At 54.7% G+C, this 11,834-nt stretch overlaps 1 protein-coding gene across 1 annotated transcript; it reads right to left on the reverse strand.

Moving 5' to 3' along the window:
* Nucleotides 1–9: 9 nt before the first annotated feature.
* On the reverse strand, nucleotides 10–10,772 carry LOC129715460 (prelamin-A/C-like; the record flags this gene model as incomplete). The annotated part of the gene is made up of 4 exons (XM_055665347.1): nucleotides 10–371; nucleotides 3,620–3,910; nucleotides 8,583–8,687; nucleotides 10,606–10,772. Coding segments are annotated over 4 exons (605 nt in total), but the record flags the coding sequence as incomplete, so codon positions are not given.
* Nucleotides 10,773–11,834: the final 1,062 nt, after the last annotated feature.

Genomic DNA, 11,834 nt, shown 5'->3' on the forward strand with positions numbered 1-11,834 from the left:
GAAACCAATGGGGAAATCAAATTTTAATTCAAATCCGAAATCACGTTTCAATTCAAAATTGAAATCAAAATTCAATTCAAACAAAATCAAATTTCAATTCATTTTTCAAAGCGAATTTCAACTCAAATTTGAACGCAAATTGCAATTCAAATTTTACAAATCAAATCTCAGTCTCTCCCAGTTCCGAGCAACATACAGAATCAAAAGGGGGATTAAATCAACAAACTATTTCTGCCAAAGCTTACAAACTCTTTTAAAAAAAATTCCTGTTATACAGTACATGGTCAAAAATGGCTTCTTTGAAAAGATCGTTGCCCGGAGATCGGCCATTACATGACGGCGCAGTTTTGAGGATCAGCGCGGTTAGTTCCCTGGTGGAAGAAGGAGGAAATTATTAGTCAAGTTCCAGTGAAATCCTCCCCACTCCCCCCAACATAAACCTAGCGATACAGCACGGAAACAGGCCCTTCGGCCCAGCGAGTCCGTGCCGACCAGCGATCCCCGCACACTTAACACTATCCTACACACACACACACACCCGGGACAATTAGCCCACAATTAGCCCACAAACCCGCACGGGTGGGGGGAAACCCAGGCGGGTCACGGGGAGAACGTGCAAACTCCGTACAGACAGCGCCCGTGGTCGGGATCGAACCCCCGGGTGCCGTGAGGCAGCAGCTCTACCCGCTGCCCACAGTCGTTGCCTGACCTGCCAAGTATGTTCTGATTTTAATTTTTCAATTCTAGAGAACACTCTACTGGTTTTTATCTATGACTATTAGTAGGTATGTTACAAAACCTACCTGAATCGTCATTGGGAATCTGCCCTCAGCCATGTCGGCGATTTTGGCGCTGTTTGGAGGGGGCGGGTTTAAAACGCGATTTTTACTAGGCTGTTCTAATCGCACATGTTCAGCCTAGTAAATCATTAACGGAAAATCGCTGCAAGACCCGGTCGCAAAAGGTATTATTAGTTTTATAGGCCTCGATAATATAGTTCTAATAGTTTTAAAATTACTGTCTCATTCCGCAACCTCTCGCAGCCCCAGGGTTTTATAAAGCAAACAATTAAAGGTATGTACCTTATTTTTACATTAAATGGGGCATATATATAACCCTATATATCAAGTTATCTATAACGAATAGTTCATTTTGGGCTTTTTATATCCCGCAGTATTTTTCTCGGCATTTGAGGGCACTAATCCAGCGCGATGTCAACGTTCTAAACCAGCGCGTTCCACATGAACCCACTAGAAAGCCGATTTAAATGGGCATTTATTTACAGCAATTGAACACTAAATTCCTTCCATTTGGCCTATAAATTAATGTAAATTAGATATAAAAATCATGTTATATTGTGAATTATTTGTGAATAATCTTTGGACACTTAGGCTATTTAAAAATGTTAATCTTTCCTTAAGAAATGGGCTTTTGACTATCCAAGATCACAGCTTTTTTGTAATGTCCATTGAAAATCAATAGGGAACAAGATGCTAATTTCCGAGTATGAAAATGGCCATAACTTTTTTAATACTTGAGATATGAAAGTGAATTTGGTGTCAAATTAAACTTATTGTTATGCTTTATCTGATGGGAGCGATAAATTGCAGACTTGATTTTTTAAATCTCAAAATTTTGTAACATTGCTAGTATTAGACTTGTAGTTTGGTTCGATGATACATACTGGGTGGGTTTTCCCCTCGTTTATCTCCGGGGTCTCGGCCGGGCAGTCTGCCCGTATCGGGGCGGCGGCACGCCCTTGTTGGCGCGCGGAGATGACCGCGGCCTGTCCGCTCGTGCCCCCTTGCGCCGCCCGCTGGCACGCTCGCCGCCGACACCGACACCGACACCGACGCTCCTTCCGTCCTCCGCTCCCCCGGACCCTCCCCCTCCCCCGCCCCCACCGCCACCGCCACCCCCGCCTGCCGGGGGGGGGGAGGGGTGGGCGAGGGGGTCCGTTCTCCTGCGCTCCCCTCCCACCGGAGGAACCAAGGGCCGAGGCGCTGCGTTTCCGGGGGGACCTGTGCGGGGGGGGCGGAAAAAGAGGAGGTTTCTATGGCGACGCTGCCCCGATAGGAAGTCGGGGGGGGGGTAAAAAGGGGGCAAATTTCCCCCCCCCTCCCCCCCCACCCTTAAACCCCCCCCCCCCGTCTCGCGACTTTACAATCCAAAATTTACCCTATCCACCTCCCCATCTTAGTTCCGCCCTCTCACCTTAAAGCTGCGCCCTCTAGTCTTTGACCTCTCCACCCTGGGGCAGGGAGGGGGGGGGGGTAAAAAGGGGGGCGAATTCCCCCCCCCCCCCCACCCTTAAACCCCCCCCCTGTCTTGCGACTTTACAATCCCAAATTTACCCTATCCACCTCCCCTTCTTAGTTTCCGCCCTCTCACCTTCCAGCTGCGCCCTCTAGTCTTTGACCTCTCCACCCTGGGTCGAGGGGGGGGGGGGGGGGGAGGTTCTGACTGTCTACCCTATCTACGCCTCTCGTCATTCTAGAAACTTCTAGCAGGTCTCCCCTCGGCCTCCGACGTTCCGGAAAGAACATTCCCAAGTCTGACCGACCTCTCCCTGTAGCTGGATCCGGTGAGACTGCATCGTATCGAGGCTCGATCTTGACCTGGGCGCTGTCTGTACGGAGTTTGCACGTTCTCTCCCCCCGTGGCGTTCTCTCCGGTTTCCCCCCCGTACGCTGGGAATTGACCGGCAAGCCCGCGCGGTCTTTGGGGCGCGGGAGGAAACAGGGAGCTCCCGGAGAAGAGTCACGGGGAGAGCATGCAAACTCCACAGAGACAGCCACTGCAGTCGGGATCGAACCCCGAGTCTCTGGCGCAGTCAGGCAGCAGCAAGAATCGAGACGGTCGCCCCGGGATACTCACGGACTTGGGGGGACCCCCCCCCTCACCCCCAAACCCCCCCTCCCCCTCACTCCCCCCAACCCCCAACCTCCCCCACCAAGTCAGAGAGCAGGTCGATGGCAAATACTGTTCAGGAGGGCAGGGGAGGGGGTGGAATGGGATGGGGAGGGGAGGGGAGGGGGTGGAATGGGATGGGGGGGGAGGGGAGGGGTGGGGGTGGGATGGGATGGGGGGGGTCGGACTGACAGCTGGCCGGGTTGCCGAGTGACCGACGGGGCCACGGGCTGCATTACGCCGGGGACGGGCCAGGCGTGGTCCAACCCGAGCAGCAGTGGTCATATACGGGACAAGGGGAGGGGGGGGGAGGGAGGGGGGAGTTTTAGTTCCCATGGAGATTAGCGGACATGAGGTGGAGGGGGGGGTTGGGGGGGGGGGGGGGGGGGGGGGGGGTCAGATATCCATGTGGAGGTGATTGGGTCAGGGGTCAGGTAATCGGGACAGGGTCAGGAGGGCCGGGGGGGTCAAGTGATCGTGACGGGTCAGGGGTCAAGTAGTCATGGAGGTCGGGGGGTCAAGTGACTGTGACGGGGTCAGGGGGTCAAGTGACCGTGATGGGGTTAGGGGTCAAGTAACCGTTATACGGTCAGGGGGTCGAAACCACGGAGGTCGGGGGGGGGGGGGGGGTCAGGACGAGATTGGGGGGGGGTCAGTGAAGCTCTTGACCTGCTCTCCCCCCCTCACCCCCCCCCCCCCGGGCACTGACCTGGCCAATGTGGGTCGGTGGGGGCAGTAGATAGGAGCGAGAGACCAAACTCTCCGCCCCGCCCCCTCCCCCGCTCACGCTGACCGCCCGGTAGCTCTTGGTAACGGTCTGGCGGGCGGTGGGTCCGGTGATGACCGTGGACGTCTGCTCCCCCTGCGCGGAGTGGCCGGAGTGGCCGGAATGGCCGGAGTGGCCGGAATGGCCGGAATGGCCGGAGGAGGCGGGCTGACCACACGAGCCGCACACCAGGGCCCGCGAGCGCAGGTTGTATTCGCCCTCCTGGGCCGAGGCCTGTGGGTGGGGGGCGAGAGAGGGTCAGAATCCACACACACACACACACACACACAGGGCCCACACACATAGAAACATAGACTATAGGTGCAGAGACATAGACTATAGGTGCAGAGACATAGACTATAGGTGCAGAGACATAGACTATAGGTGCAGAGACATAGACTATAGGTGCAAGAGGAGGCCATTCGGCCCTTCGAGCCTTCACCGCCATCCCAGGGGCTGGCCATTTAGAACGGACACTTTTTTCTCACAGTGAGAGTTGTGTGAGTCTGTGGAATTCTCTGCCTCAGAGGCCGGTGGAGGCTGGAGAGAATTCTTCCAAGAGAGAGGCTCTTAAAGATAGCGGGGAGAGAGAGTCAGGGGATATGTGGGGGGGGAGAAGGCAGGAACGGGGAACTGATTGGGGATGATCACATTGAGTGGTGGTGCTGGTGCAGGCTCGAAGGGGCCGAATGGCCTCTACTCCTGCACCTGTTGTCTGTTGAGCCAGCATCGCCATTCAATGTGATCATGGCTGATCGTCCCCAATCAGTTCCCCGTTCCTGCCTTCTCCCCGTACCCCCTGATTCCACTAGCCCCCCCAACACCCTCCATCCCCTTCCCCCCCCCCACCCCCCTCCCCTCCCCCACCATTCCCACACCCCCCCCCCCTTTTTTTCCCGCCCTCTCTGTGTGGAGTTTGCATGATCTCTCCCAGGGACCCGCGTGGGTTTTGTCTGGGCGCTCCGGTTTCCCTCCCACGTGGAACTAGTGCGTGGATGGGCGATAGCTCTTCCTCTCTCTGTCTGCCTCTTTGTCTGCCTCTTTGTCTGCCTCTCTTAGTCTGCCTCTCTTAGTCTGCCTCTCCCTCTGCCTATCTCTCTGCCTGCCTCTCTCTCTGCCTCTCTGTCTGCCTCTCTCTCTGCCTCTCTCTCTGCCTCTCCCTCTGCCTCTCTCTCTGCCTCTCTCTCTTCCTCTCTCTCTCTCTCTCTGCCTCTCTGTCTGCCTCTCTCTCTGCCTCTTTGTCTGCCTCTCTGCCTGCCTCTCTCTCTTTGCCTCTCTCTCTGCCTCTTTGTTTGCCTCTCTCTCTGCCTCTTTGTCTGCTCTCTCTCTCTGCCTGCCTCTCTCTCTGCCTCTCTCTCTGCCTCTCTGCCTCTCTGTCTGCCTCTCTCTGCCTCTCTCTCTGCTCTCTCTCTCTGCCTCTCTGTCTGCCTCTCTCTCTGCCTCTCTCTCTGCCTCTCTGTCTGCCTCTCTGCCTGCCTCTCTCTCTGCCTCTCTCTCTGCCTCTCTCTCTGCCTCTCTGTCTGCTCTCTCTTTGTCTGCCTCTTTGTCTGCCTCTCTCTCTCTGCCTCTCTCCCTCTCTCTCTCTCTGTCTCTCTCTCTGTCTCTTTCTCTGCCTCTCTCTCTGCCTCTCTCTCTGCCTCTCTCTGCCTCTCTGCCTCTCTCTCTCTCTGCCTCTCTGCCTCTCCCTCTCTCCCCCTCTCTGTCTGTCTCTCTGTCTGCCCTCTGTTTCTCTCTCTCTCTGTCTGCCTCTCTGCCTCCCCCTCTCTCTGCCTGTCTCTCTGCCTCTCTCTCTCTCCCTCTCTCTCTCTCTGCCTCTCTCTGTCTGTCTCTCTCTCTCTGCCTCTCTCTGTCTGCCTCTCTCGCTCTGCCTCTCTCTGTCTCTCTCCTCTCTCTCCCTTTCTCTCTCTCTCTCTCTGTCTCTCTCTCTCTCTCTCTCTCTCTCTCTCCCTCTCTCTCTCTCTCTCTCTCTCTCTCTCTCTCTCTCCCTCTCTCTCTGCCTCTCTCTCCCTCTCTCTTCCTCTCTCTCCCTCTCTCATCTCTCTGCCCTCCTCTCTCTGCCTCTCTCTCTGCCTCTCTCTCTGCCTCTCTCTCTGCCTCTCTCTCTGCCTCTCTCTCTGCCTCTCTCTCTCTCTCTCTGCCTCTCTCTGCCTCTCTCTCTGCCTCTCTCTCTCTCCCTCTCTCTCTCTCTGCCTCTCTGCCTCTCTGCCTGCCTCTCTGTCTGCCTCTTTGTCTCTCTTTGTCTGCCTCTCTCTCTGCCTCTCTCTCTGCCTCTCTCTCTGCCTCTGTCTGCCTCTCTGTCTGCCTCTCTCTCTGCCTCTCTCTCTGCCTCTCTCTCTGCCTCTCTCTCTGCCTCTCTCTCTGCCTCTCTCTCTGCCTCTCTGTCTGATCCTGTCCACATTTTGTTCAGATACACAGCCGTGGAAACAGGCCCTTCGGCCCCACCGAGTCCGTGCCGTCCAGCGATAGCCCGCCCGTCCACACTAGTTATCCCACTCTCTCATCCACCCTACACACTAGGGGAGGGGGAGAGGGGGGGTGATTTACAGAGGGGGGGGGTGATTTACATAGGGGGGGGGGGCAGATTGACCCACAAACCCGTCTTTGGGACGCGGGGGAGAGGGGGAGTGGGGGGGGAGAGAAACCAGAGAAACCCTCGCCCGGACGAAACTCACGGGGGAGAGAACATGCAAACTCCACATAGTCAGAGACAGCGCCTGAGGTCAGGATGGAGCCCGTGAGGCAGCTGAACTACCCGCTGCACGCCCCGTACCTGCACTAGGGGCTCGTTAAATCAGAATTTCGGACCAAGGACCAGCTTAAGGATAAGGGGGAAATCCTTTAAAACCGAGATGAGAAGAACTTTTTTCACACAGAGAGTGGTGAATCTCTGGAACTCTCTGCCACAGAGGGTAGTTGAGGCCACAGTTCATTGGCTATATTTAAGAGGGAGTTAGATGTGGCCCTTGTGGCTAAGGGGATCAGGGGGTATGGAGAGAAGGCAGGTACGGGATACTGAGTTGGAAGATCAGCCATGATCATATTGAATGGCGGTGCTGGTGCAGGCTCGAAGGGCCGAATGGCCTCTACTCCTGCACCTAATTTCTATGTTTCTATGTTTCTATGAATGGCCATTTATTTTAAAGTTTCCCCCCTATTTTTGGTCGAAAAAATATCATTTTTTTCCCCCCGAGAAAATGAAGAATTTTCGGTAAAAAATAAATAAAAGGAGAATTCCGTGAGATTTCAAAAATGATTTTATTTAAACAAAGCAGGTGCGGGTACATGGTCTGGTCGCGGGGGGCAGTTTAACTTTGTGCCCCCTTTAGATCACAGTTTACAAATAAGTGGCAATCAAAAAATCAACTCCGAGCACCAGCAAAAATCCTGAGCCCTGGAGTGTTAGTGCAAAGCGTGGGGGTGGGGAGAGAGGGGTGGGGGGAGAGGGGGGAGAGAGGGGAGAGAGGGGAGAGAGGGGAGGGGAGAGAGAGGGGGTGGGGAGAGAGGGGGGTGGTGGGGGAGAGAGGGGGAGGGGAGAGGGGGGGGGGGGGGGAGAGGGGGGGGGGGGGGGAGAGGGGGGGAGGGGGTGGTGGATGGAGGGGAAGGGGGGGGTCTACAATGAGCCGTAATAATAGCAAATCCAGAAAGCAAATGATGGAGAGAGGAGGGGTGGGGAGAGAGAGGGGGGAGGGGTGGGGGGTGTGGGTGGGAGAGAGGGGGTGGTGGGGAGAGAGGGGGGAGGGGTGTTGGATGGGGGTGGTTGGGTGGGAAAGGGGGTTCAAACTATGAGCTGTAATAATAGCAAATCCAGCGCGTTACAATGTGGGGGAGGGGAGTAATAATATTTGGGGGTACGCGAGAGAGAGAGAGAGAGAGACGGGGTCTCGAGTAACTAATGAGGCCCAAAGGCCTTGAAATGTACGGAACGAGGCCCTTCGGCCCCACCGAGCCCGTGCCGACCAGCTAGTGTCCCCATACACACTAACACTAACACTAGCACCAACCCCCCCACACACACACCCACACACACACCCACACACACACGTGTACAAACCCGCACGCACGTCTTTGGAGTGCGGGGGGGAACCGGCCCGGAGCGCCCGGACAAAACCCATGCGGGTCACGGGGAGAGAGAGAGAGAGAGAGCGTGCAAACTCCGCGCAGGCAGCGCCTGAGGTCAGGGCGCGCCCCGGGTCCCAGTGAGGCGGGAACTCCACCAACACAGGGTCAGGGGTGAGAGGTGGCAGTGCGAGGGGTCAGGGGGTCGTGGGTGAGTGGTGGGGTCATCTCTCTCTTCGGTGACCCGGCGGCGTATCTGTTGTGGGGGGTTGAAGGGTCAGGGTCAGGGGTGTGAGAGGTGGCAGTGCGAGGGGTCAGGGGGTCGGGGGTCATCTCTCTCCTCGGTGACCCCGGGGTGTGTATCTGTTGCGGGGGGGTGAAGGGTCAGGGGTGAGAGGTGGCAGGCAGCGAGGGGTCAGGGGGTCGTGGGTGAGTGGTGGGGTCATCTCCCTCCTCGGTGACCGGGGGTGTGTCTGTTGTGGGGGGGGTGGAAGGGTCAGGGGTGACAGTGTGAGGGGTCAGGGGGTCGTGGGTGAGTGGTGGGGTCGCTCTCTCTCCTCGGTGACCCCGGGGTGTATCGGTTGTGGGGGGTTGAAGGGTCAAGGGTGAGAGGTGTCAGCGTGAGGGGTCAGGGGGTCGTGGGTGAGTGGTGGGGTCATCTCTCTCCTTGCTGACCCCGGGGTGTATCTGTTGCGGGGGTGAAGGGTCAGGGTCAGGGGTCAGAGGTGGCGTGGGTCAGGAGTGGTGGGGTCATCTCTCTCCTCGCTGACCCCGGGGTGTATCTGTTGCGGGGGGGTGAAGGGTCAGGGGTCGAAGATGATCCTCAGCGGTGATGACGTCGAGTGTATACCTGGTGTAGCTCCTTCCGCTGTAACTCCCCGTCCAACTCCCCCTCATCATCCTCCTCATCATCGTTCAGCAGCCCCGAGCGGGTGACCTTGCGGCTAGCCACCTCCTGATAGCCGGGATGGACAATGGACGGGGTGGGGGGGAAACAAATTCACAATCAGTTGAGCAGAACATAGAAACATAGATAGTAGACAAAAATGCTGGAAAACTCCGCGGGTGCAGCAGCATCTATGTGGAGCGAAGGAAATAGGCAACGTTTCGGGCCGAAACCCGGAAGGGTTTCGGCCCGAAACGTTACCTATTTCCTTACAGATTTCGGGCCCAAAACGTTACCTATTTCCTTAAGGATTTCAGCCCGAAACGTTACCTATTTCCTTAAGGATTTCGGCCCGAAATGTTGTCTATTTCCTTAAGGATTTCGGCCCAAAACGTTACCTATTTCCGCAAGGGTTTCGGGCCCAAAACGTTACCTATTTCCGCAAGGGTTTCGGCCCGAAACGTTACCTATTTCCTTAAGGATTTCGGGCCCAAAACGTTACCTATTTCCTTAAGGATTTCGGGCCCGAAACGTTACCTATTTCCTTAAGGATTTCGGGCCCGAAACGTTACCTATTTCCTTAAGGATTTCAGCCCGAAACGTTACCTATTTCCTTAAGGATTTCGGGCCCGAAACGTTGCCTATTTCCTTAAGGATTTCGCCCACCACCCTCTGTGTGAAAAAGTTCTTATCAAATCTTTCCCTTTAAACCTCAAACTTATGTTCCCTGGTTCATGGTTCCCCTACTCTGTTTAAAAAAAAAACTGATCTATTCCCTTCATGATTTCAATAGACAATAGGTGCAGGAGTAGAGGCCATTCGGCCCTTCCAGCCTGCACCATTCGCCATTCAATATGATCATGGCTGATCATCCAACTCAGTATCCCATCCCTGCCTTCTCCCCATACCCCCTGATCCCTTTAGCCACAAGGGCCACATCTAACTCCCTCTTAAATATAGCCAATGAACTGTGGCCTCAACTATCTTCTGTGGCAGAGAATTCCACAGATTCACCACTCTCTGTGTGTGAAAAAAAAATGTTTTTCTCATCTCGGTCCTAAAAGATTTCCCCCTTATCCTTAAACTGTGTGTGTGTGTGTGTGTGGCCCCTTGTCCTGGACTTCCCCAACATCGGGAACAATCTTCCTGCATCTAGCCTGGATTACATTTATGTCTTCCTTAGTGAAAACAGAACCAAAGTAGTTATTCAATTGGTCTGCCATGTCCTTGTTCCCCATGATCAATTCACCTGTCTCTTATCCTTAAACTGTGTGTGTGTGTGTGTGGCCCCTTGTCCTGGACTTCCCCAACATCGGGAACAATCTTCCTGCATCTAGCCTGTCCAACCCCTTAAGAATTTTGTAAGTTTCTATAAGATCCCCCCCTCAATCTTCTAAATTCTAGCGAGTACAAGCCGAGTCTATCCAGTCTTTCTTCATATGGAAGTCCTGCCATCCCAGGAATCAGTCTGGTGAACCTTCTCTGTACTCCCTCTACGGCAAGAATGTCTTTCCTCAGATTTGGAGACCAAAACTGTACGCAATACTCCAGGTGTGGTCTCACCAAGACCCTGTACAACTGCAGTAGAACCTCCCTGCTCCTAGACTCAAATCCTTTTGCTATGAATGCCAACATACCATTGGCTTTCTTCACTGCCTGCTGCACCTGCATGCCTACTTTCAATGACTGGTGTACCATGACACCCAGGTCTTGCTGCATCTCCCCTTTTCCTAATCGGCCACCCCCTTATCCTTAAACTGTGTGTGTGTGTGGCCCCTTGTCCTGGACTTCCCCAACATCGGGAACAATCTTCCTGCATCTAGCCTGTCCAACCCCTTAAGAATTTTGTAAGTTTCTATAAGACCCCCCCTCAATCTCCTAAATTCTAGCGAGTACAAGCCGAGTCTAGTGGTGGAGGTGGAGGGTGGGAGGGGGGGGGGGAGGGGGAGGGGGAGGGGGAGGGGGGGGGGGAGGTCAGGAGTCTCACCTCGTTGCTGCCGTTGATCAGAGTGGTCTCGATATTGTCCCCAATCCCCCAGGAACGTTGCTGCTTCCACACCAGGTCGGAGGGGGGGTTGTGGGACCCCCTGGCATCCGACGCCCAAACCTGAGGGGGGACAGGGGACGTTAGGACCACACAGGACAATGTCCCTGCTGTACACAACAGACAACAGACAACAGACAACAGGAGTAGAGCCCATTCGCGCCAGCACCATTCGCCATTCAATGTGATCACGGCTGATCATCCCCAATCAGTTCCCCGTTCCTGCCTTCTCCCCATATCCCCTGACTCTCTCTCGCTATCTTTAAGAGCCTCTCTCTTGAAAGAATTCTCTCCAGAGAACCGGCCTCCACCGCCCTCTGAGGCAGAGAATTCCACAGACTCACAACTCTCACTGTGAGAAAAAGTGTTTCCTCGTCTCCGTTCTAAATGGCCGACCCCTTATTCTTAAACTGTGTGTGTGTGTGTGTGTGTGTGTGTGTGCGTGTGAGTGTGTGTGTGTGTGCGTGTGTGTGTGTGTGTGTGTGTGTGAGTGTGTGTGTGTGAGTGCGTGTGAGTGTGCGTGTGTCTGTGAGTGAGTGTGTGTGTGCGCGAGTGTGTGTGTGTGTGTCTGTGTGTGTATGTGTGCGTGTGTGTGTGTGTGTGTGTGTGTGTGCGTTGTGTGTGCGTGTGTGTGTGTGTGTGTGTGTGTGTGTGCGTGTGTGTGTAGGATAGTGTTAGTGTGCGGGGATCGCTGGTCGGCACGGACTCGGTGGGGCCGAAGGGCCTGTTTCCGCGCTGTATCTCTAAAGTCCAAAGTTCTTTACAGTGTAGGGAGGGGAACTGCAAATGCTGGCTACTCCAGCACTTTGGTTTAAACCAGTTCCTTCCCGCAGACAGACAGACAGACAGACAGACAGACAGACAGACAGACACACAGACAGACAGACACAGACACACAGACAGACAGATACACAGACAGACAGACAGATACACAGCAGACAGACAGATAGGACACACAGACAGAAGAGACGCAGACAAGCAGACAGAAGGGAAGATCACACAGAGCGATCAGACAGACAGACAGACGATAACACAACAGACGACAGCTAGCAGTGAGTGCCAACTACAAATATGCTAACAGGTTACGGATGTACGATCACCGGACTAACTTCCAACCTATGCTTTACATCACGGAAAGGCATTGGGACATAAGAACATCCCCACCACTGGTT

This window comes from Leucoraja erinacea, unplaced genomic scaffold (assembly GCF_028641065.1).
Source record: "Leucoraja erinacea ecotype New England unplaced genomic scaffold, Leri_hhj_1 Leri_1184S, whole genome shotgun sequence".
NCBI classification, from domain to species: Eukaryota; Metazoa; Chordata; class Chondrichthyes; order Rajiformes; family Rajidae; genus Leucoraja; species Leucoraja erinaceus.